Genomic DNA, 22,500 nt, shown 5'->3' on the forward strand with positions numbered 1-22,500 from the left:
TGTAAGTCCCATATTTTCTAGTAATCTTCTCCGCGGGAAGCTCTGAAAATAGATTTGATTGGCTTACGTAAATGGGAGATGAATGATTGACAGGGGAAGCACTGTCGACACAAGCTTGAGGGCCCGCCGCTCACCCATGCCTTAATCCCTCTATTCAGAGGAGTCCGAAGCAACAGAACATTATCAGTCGCTGAAAGAACGGGCTGGAGCGAGTGCGAGCAGCTCCCGAGGTTCAATAGGCGCCCGCCCTGTTTGCTGACAGGTGACACGGTAGTAAAAATCTGCATCAGCAGCATTAAAAGAGACGACACGTGACACGTGTTCCGGATGGGAGCGAGGTCGATTTTCGAAGGTCAGTTTGCTTCATGCTCATGTTTACACTCTGCGGCAGCCTTTGTCCTAATTTTGACCGGTCTGATTGGGACAAAAACTTTTTTGAAGCATTCACTCGTTGAGTTTAGAAAGTACCATCACACAATTGCTGCTTTGCAGGGAAGGTCAATCTATTTGATATTGAGACGTTTTTTAGTAAGGAAAAATACTTTTCAGCTAACTAGCTTTTCAAATGGAAGGCTTTGATGCCTTTACTCTTTTATATCATTGTAAATTGATGATTTGTGGATTTTAGACTGTTGGTCAAAAAAAGCCATCAAGTTAATAAAGATCTCCCGAGCTTTCTGACCATCTAAACAGGCATTTGTACCGACTATTTCAACCGTTTTTCCCTCATAAACTTAGCTATTAATCCAGATTAAGTGAGAAATGATTGCTAGTTGCAGCCCTACTGCTGTGCTTCATTTTATTCTGAAGGGACCAGTTGCTTGAACGGTTCTAGATATATAGATCTATATATATAGATCTATCTATCTATCTATCTATCTATCTATCTATATATATATATATATATATATATATATATATATATATATATATATATAGAGAGAGAGAGAGAGAGAGAGAGAGAGAGAGAGAGACAGAGAGAGAGAGAGAGAGATATGGGTATTGGCCTTCGGCCTCTGTTTAGATAAATTGGTGAGAAATTACTTTTGTTTACATGTCGTCCCCCCCCCCCAACCCCCCCATAAAGATCATCCAGATCGCGCCGATGCCTGTGGTCCAGACCACCGTTCACCCTTGCGGCGCAGCAGAAGTGCATCCTGGGAGCCCCTTTCCTGTTTCCATGGCAACAGTGATGGCTCCCAGTGCCGCGCCCCCGCAGACCGTTCTTCTGACCTCTCCACCCACCAGGTCACTAACACCTATTGGATGCTTTGATTTTCCTCAGTTATTTAGATTCAGCTAGGTCCACAAGTTATTATGCAGTAAATGTAGATAAGTAGAAAGTCTTTTTTTATCTTTATGACAGTAAACTGAATATCTTTATGTTTTGAAATGTTGGTCAGACAAAACATTTGAAGCCAGTTCTTGCTTTGGAAAATTCTGCTCATTATTGCCTTTTGAAATGTTTAATCCTCAGCTGTAATATCTAGCTTTGACGCTCGTGACTCTCCTCTCCTTCAGGATCACGTATGTCCAGTCTGGCCCCGTAGTTACCGCGACAACGCCCCAACAGGCCACGCCCGCTCCGAGTCCTGCGTATCTCCCATCATCACTGGCAACCCTGGGCTTCACCGCCATTGCCCCGGCGGCACAAACCCTGGTTCAGCCACTGTTGGCTCTGGCCCCGCCCCTCAGCTGTCAACCACAGACCCCTACGGGCCAGGCCTCAGGGGACGCTGGTCTCCAGGTAAAGAGGAGCAGAGAACTGAACAGCAGTCATACTGCATAGGTGTGCGCTGATGAAGAAAATGAGAAAGAGCTATTTCAAAATAAGTTAATAATGTTAAAGGTGTGATATATTTATTACTATTAATGTATGATATGTTTTCGAAACAAATACTGCAGATTTATTTCACAAAATCTTTTTACCAGATGTGTATACGGTAATTTAACCTTACCAAATTTCTCTTAAAACATGTACATTTAAATAAATAATGAATAAATAATTGTAATTGGCAGCATTCTGCTATCAATTAATCCTCACTACATTACTCCTCTGCACTACATTTTACTTTGTGCGGCACCAGTTTCTAAATTATTCAATAATGTACAAAAATGTAAATGAATAATGTCAATGACACATCAGGCTTTTTGCTGCTCTCAGCTAGCTAATGTTCCCCTAACACAAAATGGATGGATGTTGTTTTTTTTTGACATAGAAGACAATTATTGTCTCAATAATAAGTGTTTCATTTAAATTTTGATTCATAATGACAGGCAGTGATGTGTGAGGGTAAGCAGCATATATATATATATATATATATTGGACATTACAGCATAACCCTATTTATAATATTATTTAAAGCCCAGTTTGTTTGTTTGTTCTCCTTTTTTTTGTCATGTCAACATTTCTTGAACAATCAGAAGTAGGTCTCATGTAAAAGGTTGAGAAACCCCGCTGGGGAAGTCATAAATTCATTAAATTCCACTTACCTCATGACATGTTCTCTGTTCGGCTGTCAGCGTTCTTTTCCTTGCACTAATCGCTTGCTGCCGTCTTCTCCACCAGGTACAAACCACCATCTATTCTGCACCAACCGTTGCACTGCCCGCTGGCAAGGTTTCCGTGACGACTCTGCCCCCCGCGGTGGCGGCCCCGGCCCAGGACAGGATGAGCCCTTCCTCTCCGACGGCGACCCTTCGACTTTACGCAGCGGAAGAGGTGGAGCTGAAGGTGGAGGTGAAGAAGGAGAACCTGACAGATGGTGCGACTGAGGAAGGGTGGTCGAGCTGTGCTGCCAGCTCCTCGTTTGCCACCTGTGCGATTAATGTCACAGGTAACGCTACACCGCTTGTGTGTTTGGCTTTAAATCTTTATTTATTTTTTGGGTGTTGTTTAAGGCTACTCAAAGCTTTCCACCAAATGTTGACATTTACATGAACCTATCAAACAGGGACACTGAGAAACAGGGTGTTGCACAATCATCCGATATTACTAACTTTCCCACCGTGGGAATTGGTTTCTCTTTACATTTAAAGTGATAGTTTGGAGGTTTTGAAGTGGTGTTTGTTTCAGGTTCTTATCCACAGTCAGTGTTGTATCTACAGTAAATGGTGGTTTGGAGAAAGTATCAGCACAGGAGCAAAGCAATTTACAGCTGTGGTCGGGGGCAGCAGCAAACCCTAGAGTATCAGTTTAAGTGAACACTATATTCAGAATAGATATTCTATATACAGCGTTCACTTGAACTGATATCGATTGTTTTTGTTGCTTTAAAATACTTTCAAATACAATACTGTCTGCATTTCCTCCAGTGTAAAATCTTTTTTGTGAAACTAGGCTTGCAGGAATAAGACCGTTAAGACGAGCGCAATAAACGAAGATTGATGCAGAAATATTTTTCTTTTTTATTATCAACGTCTAAATTGATCTTTAACTGTTCCAGTTAAAAAAGAGGAGGACATCGGCTTTCACATCAAAGAAGAAAATCTCCGAGATGGACACGGCGGAGAGAAACAATGCGACGGGGACATGGAGCAAGAGAGAGGGGTGAAGGAGAGCAGTGAAAGAAAGGGAGGCCGGAAGATGGACAGAGAGGACCACAGCATGGACAACGGCAGCAAAGAGGTGAGGAAAGCTGCGAGACAAACAAACTGTTCTGAGCTGGAAACCAAAAACACATCTCCATATCCTGGCAAATGAAGATATTGTGCAGGGAGGGAATAATTAAGACAATTTCAAAAGGTCGTGAGGGAATGGTACACCAACTCTCTCGCTCTCTTCCCAGGATGGACCTCGCACCCCTCCTTTGCCGCCCCCGGGTTTGGACCCCCCACCCCCTCTCCCTGTGGAAAGAGAGCACCCCTCTGCCTCGAAGAAGACCAAGTTCAGACCCCCGCCGCTCAAAAAGACGCCCGACTCTCTCGAGAAGTAAGTGGGAGGAGGATGTCGGCACAGGGCGGGCGCGAGCCATTAGCTGAGGACACTTCCATTTGATTATTTTTGTATTATTGAATCAAATATTTTTGAGCGGGTTTACTGACTAGAAGCTTGGGAATGTGCCAGATGACATCAAATGAGGAAGCGCCCGTAAACGTGGGATTTAAATTTAAAAGCGAGACGTTGAGCTCTTTGTCATAATCTGGCGAGAAAAAGTTTCGCTTAAGTCCAGAGCGCGTGATCAGACTCATCAGTCACGGCTCTCGTAGAATCAGTGGTAAACAAAACGAGTCAGCCTGGTCCTTCTGGCTTTCCAGTCGTCCAGACAATGCCCCCTCTATTCTAACAGTTTACATGTTGTCAAGCTGAGAGAGCCCATATAACAGGAGCTCATCTTCTGTAGTTGCAGCGTGAAGCAGCTTGACGATGAGAGTCAGCGCCCTGGACGGTACTCCATTTGTCGACTTTATTTAACACTGATGTTCGCACATTGTGGCATCTAGTTCTGTTTTTTTTTTTATTTACGACCAGACCTCCAACTTCATAAAATGCTGATGGAAACTCTTTGTTTCCTGAATGTGAGTGGGCAGAGTGCTCTACCATTTCTGTTCCTCATTTAGACAGCAGGAGAGAGTGGTGGGGAAGCCTCAGAGAAGAGAGAGCCTGAGGAATGTGCATCCAATCCCTTGATAATTTGACCCACCGGACTACCAGACATGACCACGGTGTTCTCTGTGTGCAGGGTCTTGTCGGAGTCGTACTTTGAGGAGCGCTTTGCCGAGCTTCCAGAGTTCAACCCGGAGGAGGTCCTGCCTTCGCCCACTCTGCAGAGTCTGGCCACTTCGCCGAGAGCCATCCTGGGAAGCTACCGCAGGAAGAGACGCAACTCCAACGGTGAGATGCTCAGACAACCTTTTTTAAGCCACCTTTTTGTTATTTGGATTTGGAATGAAGGCGTTTGTGTGCCGTCACATTGTTTTAAATTCCGTGCTGTGTCTCCTTGATATTCATAACCGCATTGTCCTCTCCAAATCACCCTCACACCTCATTACCCTTCCCCTCATCCCCCCTCTCCCCTGTCCTCTCTTCCTACCCTCTTCTTTGTCAATCCCCCACATCACGTGTCTTAGAGCTGGAGGTGACTGCCGAAGACCCCGGCTCCCCGAAGAGGAAGACCCGTCGCCTCTCCAGCTGCAGCTCGGAGCCCAACACCCCCAAGAGCGCAGCCAAGTGTGAGGGAGAGATATTCACCTTCGACAGAGCGGGTATGACGGGTACATTGGGTGCAGCAGTTGGGAGCAGCTACAAAAAGGGTTCATTAAAAAGTGACACAATGTTCTCCTCGTCCAACCAGGTACAGAAGGAGAGGACCTTATTGGAGACTTGGACAGGGTCCCCTACTCGTCTCTGCGCAGAACTCTGGATCAGCGCCGGGCCCTGGTCATGCAGCTGTTTCAGGAGCATGGCTTCTTTCCCTCAGGTAAACTAAAAGTAGATAGGACACCATGTCCAGATCAGAAGAATTACCTGAAATGGAGACGCAACTGCACAGGACATATGTTCATGCTTGATATCGTACAGTGTTGATAACAACCGCTCTTGCTTCCTGCTCTCTCTCTCCCCCCCACCCCCCCTTTCTCTCAACCTCTCCAGCTCAGGCCACCGCCGCCTTCCAGGCACGCTACTCGGACACCTTCCCCACCAAAGTGTGTCTGCAGCTCAAGATCCGCGAAGTCCGTCAGAAGATCATGCAGACAGCCGCGCCCGGAACCTTCGAGCCGGGAGTGTTGGCCGGGTTAGCCGAAGCCGGCCCCGCCCCGTCCCACAGCTCCTCCTTCAATCAATCAGCCCGGGAGGACGGAGGGGCGGAGCAGCAAGGAGACAAAGTCAAGAGCCCCGATGAGACAAAAAGCGAGAGGTCCTAAGGTGGATGGGATGACAGTGACAGTGGGAAACAAATCGAGGAAGAGAGAGAAGAATGTTCTTGTGTGCGGGATCCGTTTTACTGGCACTAATCTCCACCAGACCTGGGCAAGAATTACATCTGAATACGGGCGCAAATATTCAAACTACTTAAGGTGCGCTTGATTCGTCCAATCAGACTTTAAAGAGAAAAAAAGCCTCAAAAGTGGACGAATCACATGTCCCAACGAGTCAAGCGCTTCTTGCAGTATTGTTTTCCCCTCTGCTCCCCAAGTATCCAGAATATTTTCAGTTACCACTTTGCCCAGGTCTGCTCTCAGCACATTTGTACAGTAGTTTGTAGTTCGACACAAAAACTCTGTGGCGCACACTCACTATCTCTCCAGCACAGACACACACAAACCCTGGTGCATTATGTAACCTCCAGCATGCACATGATCCCACACACACACACACACACACACACACTTACCAAATCAGACTGTTACTCTTGGTTGGTGGTGCCCGGGAGCAGCAACCAAGGATCATGACACACAAAGGCACTTTGTCACTTATTGTGCAGAAGCAGTTTGCTGTTGCCAGCCAGCCAGCCCTCAGATGCCATTGACTTGACCTCCTCCTCGGCCCTTCCACTCCTCAGCACAGTGGTCGGGACACAAACACAACCCCAACGACCTCCACTGATATTCCACGGCCCCTCGATGCTGCAAGACAGACAGCACACAAACACACACACACACACACACACACACACACACAAACATGGACACATCTGTGCAGTGTGAGCACTCTTACACAAACAAAGTCAAACCTGGTCTGACCAAGCCATTGGCCTGCACAGTTTTTAGTGATTGTAGTGAGAAGAGAAACTGAAAGCTTGAAATCGATTCGCTCCTGGAGAAAAAAAAACAAAAGAAAAAAGGAAGGCAGGAGTTGGGATGTCGTGTGACCAATCTTTGCACCTTCAGTTATTGCCATTGTGAAAGACTGAGTCCTCATTGGCGGGAGCTGATTCTATATGTCTGTATGTCTGTTGGGGTCCCCTCCCCGAAAAACACCTGTGCGAACAGGCCCTATAAAGAGATTATGTAAAGAGACTATTGGTCGTGAGGCTTCGAAGAATCTACGTTTAAGTTTGACACTGACTGACCGGCTCCCGACGGAGCACCGAGAAGAAAGGCAGGAGAAGAAGAACGGTGGACGATGCTCATTGGATCGAAGATTCATATTCCAACTTTAGGAAGACAAGATAATAATAGTGAATAAGGACAACAACACGATAAAGCTTACCAACAGAGAGAAGAGGTAGAATTTTAACCAAACTTCTTTGAATCTCCCAGTGGATATAATGTTGCTTTCTCTCGTTATCGTTGCCGTGGAAATAACCAGTTATACCGTGGCCTGTTTTTTCTCTTGTGGCTCTATTGTGTTTCTTCTCCAGCATAAAAAACATTTTAAAAATAAAAAAAACAACAACAAAAGAAGTAAACTCTGGACAAAAAAGGGGACAAAATCAGTCTGCGCCCCACCCTACTTTTAATTGTACCTGGGGCGGTTCTCACCCCCCCTCCCTTAACCCCAGTCCCTCCTCTTCAATTTCTCACCAGACACAGAAGTGAGGGGGGAGCAGGGGCGTTTTGTCGTTTTGTAAAAACGTTGAAATCAGGTGTTTGCACAATTTGTGCGGCCCGTCTCGCCGCAAGTTAAATCAGGAAAGTATTGTTTTTAGAGATTGTTTTAGTAGAAAAAATAATAATAACCTTGTTCTGTATGTTATCAACCAACTTATTCCTCTCCTTGTCCCCCCCCCCCTCCTCCCTCCCTTTTAAACTCTTTTCTCCTCAGTCCTCTTCTTTACCTCGACCCCTCAAGTGTTGTTAGAAAGTGCCCTTAAGCACTGGTCCCGGGTCAAGCGCTATGTAGCTCAGGATGGTTCTGGTTAGGGTTAGTTCAGGGAAAGCAGATCCTAGACCAGCCCTAGAGGGCAGTCTCTGGAGCCCTCCCCTTTTCCCTCTCTTTTCGACACTTTATCCTTTCCCGTCAAATGGTGCAATAGGACTTTTTTGGGGGGCGGGGGGGGGCTCTGTGCCATAGATATTAAATCCAATGCAGTCAGTCAGTGAGAGGAATGTGCTGTTGTGATACTGTCTTTAACTATGGTATAAAGCAAAAACAAAAAAGAATCACACAATTATTGTAATTGTTGAAGAGATAGAGAGTATAACTTACTAAAAGTCAAAGACAATTTTTGAATAGCACTTTTTAGCTCTTTGCTTCCTCTGTGAAGAGCGGGGGGTAGTTATTATTATGGGTATCTCTTTTATTTCTCTGTATACAGTTGGATGTGTGAAAAAAATATATATACCGGTATTTCCATATATGTGCATTTAGGTCTGTGTTTGGGTGTGTGTGTATGTTTTGGCACATGCAGGTAGCGTGTTAACACGACCAACCTCTTGCTCTTTCTCCACACAGCAACATTATCAATAGTATATTTTTCAGCGTATTCTACATTCTATATTCTACTCTAGAGACAGTATTTTTATAGTCACCATGACTATTTTGTCCACCAGCTTGACTGTTATCAAACCTAGTTGATTCAGGATATATATGAAATATATATTCAGGATATACAATATATATATATATATATATATATATATATATATATATATATATATATATATATATACACACACACAGGTAATTGAGGACTATCAATTCACATTTCTTTGGGGTTAGGGCTGTAAAAGTGTCCGTCTGCATGCATGTGCAATCACGTGCACGCGTGCACACACCCACACAGAAATATGTGCATCCACACATGTTTGTGTGTACACTGTATGATTGTGCTTAAAAATAAACTGTCCTTTGGAGAAGGAATTTTAGGATGAGCGAGGTGAGTGTTATCTCATAACCAGGCATGTTGACCATGTGCAATATTTCTAAACAACAACAAAAAAAACTAAATATTGAAAATATTAAAGTTCTAACACAATGTCCCATGTCCTTGAATTTATTTCACATGCTTGGATTTCTCTTGTGTTTGTAAAGTAACGACAACAAAAAAAGATGTCTAATTTATCAATCCACATTACAAAAAGGGACAAATGACTCCCTGGTTTATTGAAATCTACTTCCAGAATGGCACAAGCTGAAGTAAAGGAATCCACACATGACCACATTTTACTATAGACAAATGAACCCAGCAGGCAAATCCCCGAGATCTTCGGAAAACACGATTGTGTACTTTTCCAACTGGCCTTTATATGCATCGTATATACAAGTGTGCTTATTGGATTAGAGTCGCTTTTCAGATTCAGGTCATATTGGGTCAGAGGTGGGTTAAGGTAAGGAAACCTGGTCAGACAGCCTTCCATATCTTAAAAAAAACAAAAAGGTCCAAAAACAGTCTGTCCACTTATAAGCCCCTAGGCCTTTGAGATACTGAAGTATGTTGTTTTACCCACACAAGACACATCATATTACTGATTATATTGAACAACATAACGTATGTAGCATCAGGATAAAGTGGTGGGCAACTTGTCACTAACAGACCAAATTATGTGGATTTATGTGAATACTAAACAGTTTAGTCTTTTATTTTTATGGTACTAAATTGTGAGCGTTGCTCTTTCCATGGCCTACATCCACTGTTGAGACATTTTGAATTTGTAGTTGTTTTGGTTCGTGAAAGACTGCAGCAAACCTGAGCAACAGCTACTTCGAACTTCGTCTCCCAGGTGGCATTGCGAGCGGTCTGTTTCTAGGTGTCTAGCAACAGCTATCAGCCCAGACAGCCGGCGGCAACGGGAGCGGAATTTCTCGGTGTGTCTTTCCACGATTATACGCTGCCGGGTATCCATAATTAATAGTCAATTGGCTGAAAATAGGGAAAGAAACAACCCTGAACCCTGCACAGAGATATGAGCGGCAGCGGGCGGCCCAGGACCAGCTCGTTTGCTGAGCCGCCAGGTGTTCCAGGAATCGCCGCTGCGTCCACCGGATCAGCCGCTGCCGTGGGGAGCAGCACAGGAAAGTCCGGGGTCCCGCAGGCCTCCGGCAGCAGCTCGTCGGGATGCTCGAACCTTAAGCTTGCCAGTAAGTCCTAAATACCTTCCAGCTCTTTGTTGGAGTCTGCCTATCCAACACATTATATTATGTGTTTTTACCTCAAAAATACCGGTCAGTGTTATATTTTATAATCCGGAGGAAAGTCGTTATTGCTCCTGTGGTAGTGGTAACCAACTTGCTAGCATGCTAACCAGCTAGCCTGCTAATGTTAGCCACTTGTTTTGTATGTTACTAGTTTCCCGTCCAGCCGATGGACTTAATGTTATTCAGCCCTACCGATGTCAAACTAGGCAGCTGGCTGGTAATCACTGTAACCCAGTGTTACGTCAGTCATATTGAATGAATAACCTGATTCACTAATGTTGAATTACAACGTGAGGACCTGTTTTATTTATCTGGTCAATGTGAGTGAGCAGTAAAACTGGGCTCCGTTGTTCTTTGTGGCCAAGCTGGACGGCAAACACCCGAGCTCGAGTGCTGCATTCAGGGGTCTTTTTTTGGTGGGTGTCGTTAAGAGTCAGCTATTAGTCTGGAGGAGGGTCAGGGCGGAAAGTTGCCTTTTCACCAAGGTCACCTGTGGGGCAAAAGCTTAGCAGCAGGTGGCCGACGCCTGGAGGATGCAAGTGATGCATATCCAGCACACGCGCTGGGATGCCAAGGAGCAGGTTTCCTCTGTCTGAGATGGAGTTATAGTATGACCTGTGTGTGTTAATGTTAATCCAAACCGTATCATCCATTTGCAGGCAGTTGATATTAGAGCCCAACTGTGAGGTCACTTGTAGTTCAAAGCAGTGTGACCCATGTTGTCTTTAGCAACACTGCAGGAGGCCCTTACAGCCCCAAATGTTGCCTTCAGCTGGTAATGATGATTGATGGTTATGTTGTCAGGTTTGGGAGACCTGGAGGCTATTTCAGGAGGCAGGATTAACCCAGTTAGCCCAATATTTGTGATAGAGAATGATGTGATTTGACATTTAAAATTACTGGTGAAACTATACTTGGACATGGAGAATTAAGGATGTTGTGTTGCCATATAAACCAGTAATCTGTTATTATGAATAACAGAGGATGTTTGATGACACATTTCTATTAAGTACTCCAGTTTTTATAAGATACTCCTCAAGATAAAGACTCCAGAATGTGGTATCTTGGTGCTAAATTGGGGGATTAAACTTCATTTTATGTAGTTTTCTTTGGGGGGGGGGGGTACACAAAGAGATAAAACTACTGATCAGCCACTTTAAGGAGAAGAGTGGGAGATGGATGCCAAACACATAGGTATTTATGTGACAAAGTTCGAAAAATTGTTTTTTTCAGGGATTATTTCCTCCAGGAGACTAGCATTTCCTTCTGTGAATGACAGGAAGCAGAGTGTCACACAATAACTGAGCTCAGACCCAATGAAACAGAGACAGTGACAAAGCCAGAGTAAGGCATCACCTTTTATTATGATAGAGTATTGACCTCAGAGACTTTTTTTTTTTCATACTGTAAAAAATGAATGGCAACAGGGAAAAGAGCCCTGATGTCTCCAGCTGTGCTGACTGATGCATCAGCAAAAAAAACTGTAAGACGAGGAGCAACGTGGACGATCAGCATACACGTATCCTTTAACCATCTGTACTACTTTTAACCTGGCTCCCAGTGTGAGTGTGTATTCATGAACCCGGTCATTGAGTTAAGACAACCCAGTGGCCCAGTCACTCTGCAGGCTTCACCGTTTCAGCTGTAACGGATATCACCAGCGTGCACGGCGATTGAATGACCACCACACTTTGGTTGCAGAGGACAGTTCACCGTGGGTACGGACGTACGAGAACATCAGGACGTGCAGTTCTGGCTGTAAAAGGGCCATATCAATAAGTGCCTTGTCTTGTTTGCTAAACAAAGCATTGAGTATGTAGACACAGTCAGGGGGATGCAGCCCAATGACAGTGTGCAAAAGGCAGCTTCATTATTTAAGTGGAATAAATCAGCAGGGAAAAATGAAATCTCTCAACTAGCTATGACTATAAATTATTTTCTGTGTCGAAATATATATGCAAATTATAGTGGTTGATGAGTAAGGTGGTTAAGTAGTACAACTTCAGCAGAATGTCTGTGCTTCCTTTCAACTCGACTCATCTGTATCTCTTGAACTGACATTTCACCTCCAGTTTTTTGCGCTTTGACACAAACCCTCAGGTCATCCTCTGGATTCTAGTGTGCTGTCAAAAGACAGTGTAACAAACTAATCCTTGTATTGAGGGCTGTTATCACTAAAAACAGTTGATCAGGACAAAGAAAGCGCTTGGCCTATTTTTGTGTTCATTCCCGGTTTAATTAGTCACAGTGTCTTGAATATGAACTCTGCCATTCCTCTTTACTTCCCTGGAGGCAGCGTAAAGTTTACATCAGTTCACCAGGCTGCCATTAACCTAAATATTCAGAAGGCCCAAATGTTGAGGCTTGCTGCAGCAAGGGTCTGGGTTGAATGTCGGGGGCTATTGTTTTGGTTACATTGGGAAGCCGTTTCATAACGCTGCCAGAAGTTTGACTTTAATCCATTTTTATAACTTCGCAGGTTTTCGCACAATAAAGCAATTGCCAGATGACCAGCTGTTGCATGTTCTGAATCGCAACACTATTTTTGTATTCCCCTGTTCTAACATTGACCCCTTTTGTTGCTTGTTTCCTAGGAGACAGCGGGAAGGTGACGACCGTTGTGGCCACCCCAGGTCAGGGACCGGACCGCCCACATGAAGTCTCTTACACTGACATCAAGGTGAGCTAGGAAGACCTCTGGGTGTCACCAGAAGAAGCCCTGTCCTTTTTCTAAGTAGAAGTCCAACTTTATGACCTTGTCTACTACTGTAACTCAGACTCTTATCACCTCATTACACCAAATGACTGCAATATATCTGACTGAAGTTGATAAGGTTGTTGATCAATACCAGTAGCTCCATGATTACTTTGCCAGGTGCTGAGATTTATGGCTTTTTAAACGGTGACATTATAGCCTACTTTCTGCTAGCCATCTTGTCTCTGATCTGAAAATGTGACATATTTGTGTCAGTAAGAGGCTAATGGAATTACACGAGTTAAGATTGCTATTGCATTGAGCGGGCGGAACTGTTTGTGCCTTTTTGAAGGTTCTTCTGTTGGTTTCCTTTCATCACGTCTAATATTAATGTGTCTAATAGTTTGCTCAAATATATTTATTGCACTTTAAAAAAAATCTCAAAGTGGATTTATTATACTGAAATCTGCTGCAGTTGAAGGTTATCAAGGTGTTGTATGAAACTACTGAACTGTGAAACCGCTTATATTGAGTTATTTAGAACCAAGACCCTTATAAATCATGTCTGTAATTTGTACTTCACTGGATAAGCTCCAGTTGATTTCTTCAGTCCAGCGTCTGACTGTTTCCTCTTTTGGGAAAACCTCAGGTGATCGGCAATGGATCGTTTGGTGTGGTGTACCAAGCTCGCCTCATCAACAGCCAAGAGATGGTGGCCATTAAGAAGGTTCTGCAGGACAAGAGGTTCAAGGTAATGAACTCATTTCTGTTCTCTTGTTCGGTTTCATTTCATCTGCTCTTGAGTCAGGCATTGTCTCCCACCAGATTTAGTTTTTGTTGTTAGACAGTTGGTCTTGAAATAAGTAAACGTGTTTGGTATGTATGTATGTATGTACTTATGTATGTAAGGGTTCCCTGTTTTAAATTTCTTCTCGTGTTTTTTTCTTTTTTCTTGATTCCCCACCTTCGCTCACGTGTTTTGCAGAATCGGGAACTGCAGATCATGAGGAAGCTGGACCACTGCAACATCGTCCGGCTACGTTACTTCTTCTACTCCAGTGGAGAGAAGGTACAGCTCACGTGGTTGTGTGGTTCCTCCTTTGTACTTGCAGAAAAATGTAATACGGTTTTACGGTCAAACTAACTTTGTCACCATATTAACTCACGGCACCATCGTTTTAGGAGAGTGCTGTAAAACAGAGGAAATGATGTGTGTGCATGAAATGACAGACACTGGTGCAGCATAAAAAGAAATACCCCAACCCAGAGAAAAGGGAAGCGGTCCAGTTCTTGGACTGGGAAATAAAGAAACACTTTTGAATTTAGATTTTATTGGAGAAGTATATTACTGGAAACAAGATCCTGTTTATGTATTCCTTGTTTATTTTTAGATAAGTAGATATTCAACTTGTAAATCAACACAGTCTTGGCAGTGTGTGTTGCATGTGTTCTTTAACATTGGTATCTATAATAATACATAGGGCAAAAATATATTAAATCGTACATATTTTAACACAGCGGTTTCTCTCTGTCCTGTGCTGTACAGAAGGATGAAGTGTATCTCAACCTGGTGCTGGACTTTGTCCCTGAGACGGTCTACAGGGTCGCCAGGCATTTTAACAAGGCCAAGAGCATCATTCCTATCATATATGTGAAGGTAATTCTTTCCCTTTTCCGACCAAGACATGTCTGTGTTTTGTAAATGCTAACAAATATAGTTTTTTGGAATGGGTTGTTCTTAAACCTCTCACAAGAGGGCATCTTTGAAACTCTAGCCCCATAGTATTGTTATGTCTGAGTTTTTTGGGCCATTTTAACAGCATGTTCTTATGTTGTGTCCTCAGGTGTACATGTACCAGTTGTTTCGTAGTCTGGCATACATCCATTCCCAGGGCGTGTGTCACAGAGACATCAAGCCCCAAAACCTGCTTGTCGACCCAGAAACTGCCATCCTCAAGCTGTGTGACTTTGGCAGGTGAGCTGCACAAGCTGATCCAAGAAGAGATGTGTGTATGTGCAGAACGAACAGCTGATCTGTATTTATCCTCTATTGGGGTATTCAGTTTGTGACATTGCAGATAATATCTAGGGAGCCGCTCCTTACTGGAGTATAATGAGACTGAGGCCGTTAATCAATACCAAGTACGCTAAGTACAGACTTGTGTACTTTTGGAGTTTGGACTTGGGAGTCCAGAGGACGCAGGACTGTCTTTCTGCAATTGGAAGAGCAGCTGACTTGATGACGTCACCACCTCAGCTATATATATAAATAAAGATTAAAATATAAAATTATAAATCTTAACCCTCAGTCAGACTGATTTAACGTGACCTGTGAACAAATAATAAACTCTTTGTGCTCGTTAGATCCTCCAAAACCGATTGATATCTCATGTTTAACCGCTACGGAGACATCAGAGCCAGCGGATCATTAAAAAAAGTCCAGGCTGTTCTCGGCGGCCACACTGAGCGCTGACCGCCTGGCGCTGCGAGGCTCACCAGTCCCGCAAGTCGGACCTCAAATCTCATCGGCACATTTCTTTTTGTCGTCTGAATGTCGACAAACCGACCACAGATTTGATGCTTGAACTAATAACTTCTCCCCTGAAAACATCCTAAAATTACATTCCATGACTCAACAACAGTAGTATTTAGAAAAAGTCAACTTTGAGTTGTATGTTCTCCTCCGCCATTGTTCCCCGTCGCTGGTGCGAAATGCATTGTGGGATATTCGCTGTCCAAAGTACGCACAAGTCACCTCTGATGCATCCTCGGTGAAATGGGCGGATCAAGTCACATCCGGGCATTTGGACCACGCTTGGCGAGAAGCGGACTTTGAATTGGAACAGTACTTGGGCCGCGACTGATGACGTTTCACGAGTCCACGAGAACAACAAGTACAGAGAAGCACGCATGTTGCTAAACGGCCTGAGAGCCCACAAATGAGAGTGCGGCGACTCCAGTCCACTCGGTGGCGGTAATTCACCTCGAAGGTAGTTTGCCGACAACCAATCGGCACACAGATAGAGAGTGAATACGTGACAAGTTCCAAAATGTTGCAGCGGTGCAGATTAGTTTTTTTTATAGTATTGTCACCCCAAAAAAACCACATGAACTTTCTTGTAAAGAAGCAGGGTACCCCCAGTACCTCACCTGGTAGAGCGGGGCCCAGTGTACCAAGCCGTTGCGCACAGCCTATCGGACACTAGTGTATCATTCCAGTCTGTTTATATGTTAATCATGTTGTCATTAAGTGTATTACTTATGCAATACAAGTGGGATTATTGCCATGGACACTGGAGATAGGCTACTTTTTAATTTGCCACAATGTATCTTAATGTACATTGTGGTAAAATGGCATAAACTCCAACTCCAGTGGACCCTTTTACATTGGCAGGTTAAAACGTCTGTAGTCTATTGCGAGAAGATTAAACCAACAAACTCTCAAGAAGCACAATAGTTCACACCTTCCTCAATAAATAGTTCACACCTTCCATCCCCTCGGACCTCCGTCATCTCTTTGCTGCCATCTTTGTCATTTTGATCAGATTTCTTGTATTTCCCCAGCGCCAAGCAGCTGGTCCGTGGAGAGCCCAACGTGTCGTATATCTGCTCTCGGTATTATCGTGCCCCCGAGCTCATTTTCGGTGCCACGGACTACACGGCAAACATTGACATCTGGTCAGCAGGCTGCGTCCTGGCTGAGCTGCTGCTCGGACAACCCATATTCCCCGGTGACAGCGGGGTGGACCAGCTTGTCGAGATTATCAAGGTGAGTGTGTTTTATTAGGCGTCTTATGTGCTGCTGAACTGATCATAGGGTCACTTGTAGTTCCTCTTTTCACTGGAGATTATAGGAGTTGACGTGCTTAAATAATCACACCGATATATATATATATATATATATATATATATATATATATATATATATATATATATATATATGGCCTATGTGTCTGTAGAATACTGCTCATACTTCTACATCTATTCTCAGGTGCTGGGAACCCCAACAAGGGAACAAATCCGAGAGATGAACCCAAACTACACAGAATTCAAGTTTCCTCAGATCAAAGCTCATCCATGGACCAAGGTGAGTACACCTGAGGACAGACACCAGCAGGGCTGTCAGTATGCTCACGGCCTGTACTGTCTGACATGAATGACAATGCGTCCATGTGTCAAAGTCCAATTTTTACAACACTCTTCATCGGGTGTGAGACAACTTCTACATGGATACATGGTTCCAGAAAGTGAGAGACATTACACCAGTTTCTCAGAACCAAAGAAGAGAATACCTGTTGTTGCCCACACAGTCTATTTAAATCTGTCAGTTGAAGCGCTTTAGTGACCTCCTGCTGAAACCCTGTGACACTTTAAGAGTACAGAAACAAGTAAAAAGTGACCCTTTGACATTTACTACAAAGCGGAGCGCTTTCTACTCCATGCAATTGTTTTTTATAGATGCGGAACTCTTCTTTCAGGGGGTTTCTTTGTTTTTTCTCTCTTCTTGAAGTCCTACACCTTGTGCTTTCTCAGAGCTAGTATTGTTAAAATGAAATGATGTAAATGGAACAGCTGAGTGTCATGCTAACCTCTAATAGATAGTAAATACTCGCCCTTGTACAATTTAGGTAGTGGGTGGTTTTGATTATTTAAAACCTACACCATGCTTTACATTGATGCTAGAAACTGAGATTTCTGGCAGATACTTGAAGTTACACTCTTCTCGTTGCTCAGGTGTTTAAACCTCGCACCCCTCCGGAGGCCATTGCCCTTTGCTCCCGGCTGCTGGAGTACACGCCGGCCTCGCGGTTCTCCCCACTAGAGGCCTGTTCGCACGCCTTCTTCGACGAGCTGCGCCAGCCAAACACACGACTGCCCAGCGGCAGAGAACTGCCGATGCTCTTCAACTTCAGCACCACAGGTACACGCACGCACACGGAGTCCACAAGTAGACGCACACTTTCCTTTTGCGTCTTAGTACTTTTGGTGGGTGGATAACGATGGCCCAAAACTATCTAGATTAATACATAGCACTACAGATGAGAGGAAAAATATGTTTTGAGGTTTACATTTCCATCCGTTTTGGTTGCTGATTGTTGAGGTGTGTTGACGTCGTGCTCGATGGATTCATCACTGGCTGTTTCGCTAAATACAATCCGGTGATGTCTCGTGGGTTTTTTCTACCATCGCTGTGACCTCAGAGGAGGTTCATTAATGCAGCCATTGTTCTGTGGCACTGTCCTCTTGGTAAATGACTCATCCTGAAATTAAAACTCTTTTTTTATTTTCTGCAGAGCTGTCCATCCAGCCCCAGCTGAACTCGACCCTCATTCCTCCTCACGCTCGCTCTCACACAGCTGCTTCCGCCCACGGTGGGGAACTCTTCTGTTCATGTTGTTACTATGTTATTGTCAAGATATTGATATTGATATTGTTAGTTCTGTATTATATATTAAATATGCATCGTTCCCAGTTTTCTTTGACGATTATTTCATTTTTTTCTTTACAAATGTTGTACCTTCCGATTTACTTTCTCAGAGCTATTACTTAGTTTTTGTTTTCTAGAGTGTTTATTTGCAGAAAACACGCAATTCAAACCAAAAGGAAATTAACGATTGTATTTTTATTGAAATAGTAAACCTCGCACCCCTCCAGAGTACTTTGTATATTCCCATTTTTCTAGAAATCAGTATTTTCTTAAATTAAGGTTTCTTATGTAAAATACTGCTGTCAGGTCCTTTGTGTATTTGTTTACCTCTGACTGTCCTTTGTTGTCTCTTTTGTCCTTCAGATGGTTCCGATTCGTCTCAACACAGTTCAGTACCAGGATCTCTTAACAGCATCTGAAGCAGCTTCTCACCTGCGAGCCTCACCCTTATCTATTTTCACACACACACACACACACACACACACACACACACACTCTACTGCTTTCCTCCATGCTGCTTGCTCTCCTCTTAGATGATCTGTTTTTGTACAGTAAATGTATTGAACAAACAAACATTAGATCTTTAGCTGCCAGCTGTCGAAACTACGTCAGGTGATTGTTAAACACACACACACACACACACACACACACACACACACACACACACACACACAGTTGTCTCGCTGCTGCTCAGGTGGTCTGTGAAGGTTCAATAGTTGGGGCTGGTCCTCTGTAATATAACCTTTTTTTTTTTTTTCTCAACTTTTTTCTTCTTTATAATTGTGTTTAATTTATTTGACTAATAGAACGCATCATGTGGTCTCAAAACATTTTGTCACCAGAGTTTTATTTTATTTGTTATTACACCTAAGATTCTTCTTTTTTTTTAAATTTTATATATTCTTCATTGTTTTTTTTCTTTGCATCTGAACTGTACACTGCCTGACCGAGATCAGAAGTAGCCTGTAGGTCATCAGGGTAGAGGACGTTTTGTTCAACTCAAAGCGGGAGAGCCGATGCTGGGGACGATAAATTCCTTCATCCTCCAGCCACGTTATTTTAACCAATCCAGCCTGATGGTAGGGTTTAAATTAATCTTCCACGTCTTGATTATTCACACGCTCAAGTGACGGGTAGAGTAGAAAACCTCATCAGGAGATAGTTCTCAATGTTTGGTCGGAGGTGATTTGGGCTTCAGTGGCTCCCTTACTGCATACAGACCAGACTGGAAACCTTCCACCTGTCCTGCTTGTTTCCTGATCTAGAGAGTTTTGCCTGGTAAAAGCGTGAAATATTCCACGTAGAAAACAGTTCCCCTACATGACCACAGTTATCGTATAAAAATATAGGTTAGATATTTCCAGCTTTTATCAGTGATTTTTGTTGGACTTATTCCCACATCATCCGGGAGGTCAGAGGTGTTCATTTGTCTGGACACCTCTGACCTTTGAATATCCCCCAACTCCTGCTTTTCTTCTTCACCTCCAAACTTAGTTTGGACCTGTAAATGTGGGTTGTGAAGACATTGTGCGGCTCGGCTTTAAGCAGATCTAGAAAACGAGCCTTTTGAAACGGAGCAAACTAATTCCAATCGTAGTCGTGTAAATATTAGTACATCACTGGACGCCGCTCGGTACGCTGCTTGCTCTTTGTCCTACCAGGTAGTTAGTAGTTCACGATTAGATTAAAACCCATCAGTGCTCTGGAACTGCTGTCCCAGGTCACCGCAGCACTAGAAACGTAAACAGATTTTGATGCTCGTCTAAGAAACTAGAGCTTCTGTATCACGACCATCAATGCTTCTTAAAGAAACTTTCCCCAGAATTTACTTGCTGAAGAAAATATCAAATCTAGGCCCCTTTTAAACCAAACGGGAGTAAAAGAAAGAAGCCGGACAGCCTTCACTGCTGGAAATGAGTGAGTGTAGATTACTGTGGGGGGAAGCGGCTGTTTTGAGACGTGTCTGTAAAGGTGTGTTCCATGAAAATCTGGCTTGATTTTTTTATTGAATTTTTTGTTACAAAAAAAATAGATTTTCTTTTTTCATTTGAGACTTTTAAAACGGAACAAACGTTCAGGAAAATAAAATGTTTGAATCGGGGCAGATGCCCTCTCAAACAGTTGCTGCTTTTAAAAAGCCTGAAATAGTTTTAAGATAAATGACTAATTTCAAAGCTGTGGCCAGTATTAAAATGTGGTCAATATGGTTACTTAAACCTGGGCCCTATTTTATCATGTTTGTGTGTTGATTGGGACAAAATCTATCGGAACTTTTTGAAGTCGCTCCAGCATTGAGCGAGAGTGCTCAAAGGTCTGCAAAGTAATGTTTTTTAATCTGCCGAGAGCTGAAACTGGACTGAGAGTTGGAAAGAGGATTGCCGGGAAGACTTTGTTGTGTCTGATTGCAGAAAACGTGACTTATTGTTCATCCAAAAGATTTTCTATGTCGCTACTGAACATTTAGCTAATCGGTGACGACGTGGATCCGGCCGGACCCTCGAAGTGCAAACAGACCGAATCAAGAGAGGGGTAAAGAAAAAAAAAAGGTTGTATTTCTCTGTCGGATATTATTTTTCCCATAATGTTGTGAGACACTTATGGTAACAACGCAAGCCCGTTTAGTGGCCGTACATTGAGTTGACCCGAGCCGGTACATTGCAGCCCGGTTCAGGACTCTCTCCCTCAAGACTGGAGCATTTTCAAAGTCTTGATTGGATGCGAGTTTATTTCGTCCGAAGAGGGCTTTGAAATGGCGGCTTCTTTAGCGATCTGTAGGTTCTCTGTATAAAAACTCCAATATCTCTGAGGGCAACTCGACGTGAACACAGAAGCGGAGCAGAACGGAAGGCTTCGTGTGAAGAGCCGTCCGACGTGGTCGTGCGCTCCCTTGTACTTCTATCTTTTGAAAGGGCCGATTTTGAATTGTACCCCAAAAAAAGAGCAGTTGGGGGTCAAGGTCAACTTGGGGTCATGGGACAGAGAATGTATTATCTCAAGAACAGAAGTCGGAACAGTGTTTTTTGGTGTTAGAGCAGTCAACAATACAGATGTTTAGTAAGCAGTACAGGCCACGTGAAAGTGAGTAGTATAGTGATACTATTGCTCCATGCCTCCACCTGCAGTTTCTACACTGCAGCCATGTTTGCTCTTCTTTTTTTTTTATTCCACCACATTGGGCACATTCACATTGATTTTTATACGAGGAGAGTGGAGAGCATCTTTCATTCTCTTTCCCACCAACGTTTCCCCCCCAAAAGCTCACCTGCCAATCCTGCGGGGCTCATTCTGCTTTCGTTGCTGTCCAGAGTGCAAAGCCGCCTGTTCGATTCCCTCTGCAGGGCGCGTTCACACTCAGAGCCGTCAGTCCCTCTGTGGCCATGAAAAGGTGTGACCCGGCGGGAGGAATCTGAAGCGCCGGCCGATTGGCCTCGAATCTCAGAAGCTCCACTCACTCTCCCTCTCTGTTCGCACGTGTAAATACCACTGATTTTTATTTTCATCTTTTTACTTTTTATGACAGAGTTGTTTATATCTTATCTCTCCTCATCCCGCCGATGAAGCAGTCTTAGTTTGTGCATTTTTGTAAATAAGTTTCTTTTATTTTTCACAATTCAAAATGTAAATACTGCAAAGGGAAAAAAAGAAAAAAAAATCAGCCCCATGTTTGTTGATGACCCCCTTCCCCCCCCCCCCCCCCCCCCCCCCCCCCCCCTCTCTCTCTCTCGTGGTCCAGTGAAAAATGTAAAGTAGCTGTTAACAGCGTTGTTACTCAGCCGTCCTCCTGTTCGGCCCTCTGAGGGACCGTCTGACTGTTGAATGAATATTTCAAGGGTTCTGTTCCAAAATGCTTCTCTCTGTTCATTCTGGATGGAAAAATATACTCTTAAAACATTATGTGACCCCTCTAAAGATCTGAAGCAGCATGTCATGTTCGCGTGACAGCGCTCTCTCCAAACTGCTCGTCTCCATCTAATGTTGATCCACACCGTATAATAAATGCAAACTGTCTGAAACACTGTTTGTTTTACTTTTTTTTTATGATTTCATTTAAAAGAGCTTTTTGTAAAGCACCTTTTAAAGTCTAGATGAAATAAAAAGTTTAAAAGCCCCTTTTAACCCTTTGAGATCACGTCCCTGGTCATATTGTGCAGCAATTTATCAATATATTCGTATTTTTATGTCAAAATCCAATCAGGTTTTCTTCCTGTAAAACACAATATGTCGTGTGTAAAGCTAAAAGCTGCAGATGGAGATATGGATATCAATTTGGGACTTTTCTGCAACAGACTCCAAATCCCACTTTACGCGCTGCAGATTGTTCACAAGAGGGAGCTGATCGGTCATGACTCTCCAGTG

The 22,500-nt window shown here is 43.6% G+C and overlaps 2 protein-coding genes across 4 annotated transcripts in view; both read left to right on the forward strand.

Annotated features, from left to right (window-relative positions):
• Positions 1-7,352, forward strand: part of cica (capicua transcriptional repressor a) — a 31,531-nt gene extending 24,179 nt beyond the window's left edge. For all 3 annotated transcript variants that reach the window (XM_034545797.1, XM_034545799.1, XM_034545798.1), the window contains exons 15-22: positions 1,522-1,747; positions 2,570-2,837; positions 3,447-3,628; positions 3,789-3,931; positions 4,683-4,834; positions 5,071-5,205; positions 5,295-5,420; positions 5,594-7,352. In XM_034545797.1, coding sequence (XP_034401688.1) covers positions 1,522-1,747; positions 2,570-2,837; positions 3,447-3,628; positions 3,789-3,931; positions 4,683-4,834; positions 5,071-5,205; positions 5,295-5,420; positions 5,594-5,865 — 1,504 coding nt within the window. In that variant the 3' untranslated portion in view covers positions 5,866-7,352. The remainder of the gene's footprint in view (positions 1-1,521; positions 1,748-2,569; positions 2,838-3,446; positions 3,629-3,788; positions 3,932-4,682; positions 4,835-5,070; positions 5,206-5,294; positions 5,421-5,593) is intronic.
• Positions 7,353-9,601: 2,249 nt separating this feature from the next.
• Positions 9,602-21,828, forward strand: LOC117738873 (glycogen synthase kinase-3 beta-like). Its single transcript, XM_034545011.1, has 11 exons — positions 9,602-9,964; positions 12,616-12,701; positions 13,366-13,467; positions 13,702-13,785; positions 14,263-14,373; positions 14,561-14,691; positions 16,281-16,485; positions 16,708-16,803; positions 17,451-17,637; positions 18,011-18,088; positions 18,508-21,828. Exons 1-11 carry the CDS (start codon positions 9,790-9,792, stop codon positions 18,561-18,563), a joined length of 1,311 nt encoding a protein of 436 aa, XP_034400902.1. The 5' UTR covers positions 9,602-9,789; the 3' UTR covers positions 18,564-21,828.
• The last annotated feature ends 672 nt before the right edge of the window (positions 21,829-22,500 follow it).

The sequence above is a fragment of the Cyclopterus lumpus genome, chromosome 11 (assembly GCF_009769545.1).
Source record: "Cyclopterus lumpus isolate fCycLum1 chromosome 11, fCycLum1.pri, whole genome shotgun sequence".
Lineage (NCBI taxonomy): Eukaryota > Metazoa > Chordata > Actinopteri > Perciformes > Cyclopteridae > Cyclopterus > Cyclopterus lumpus.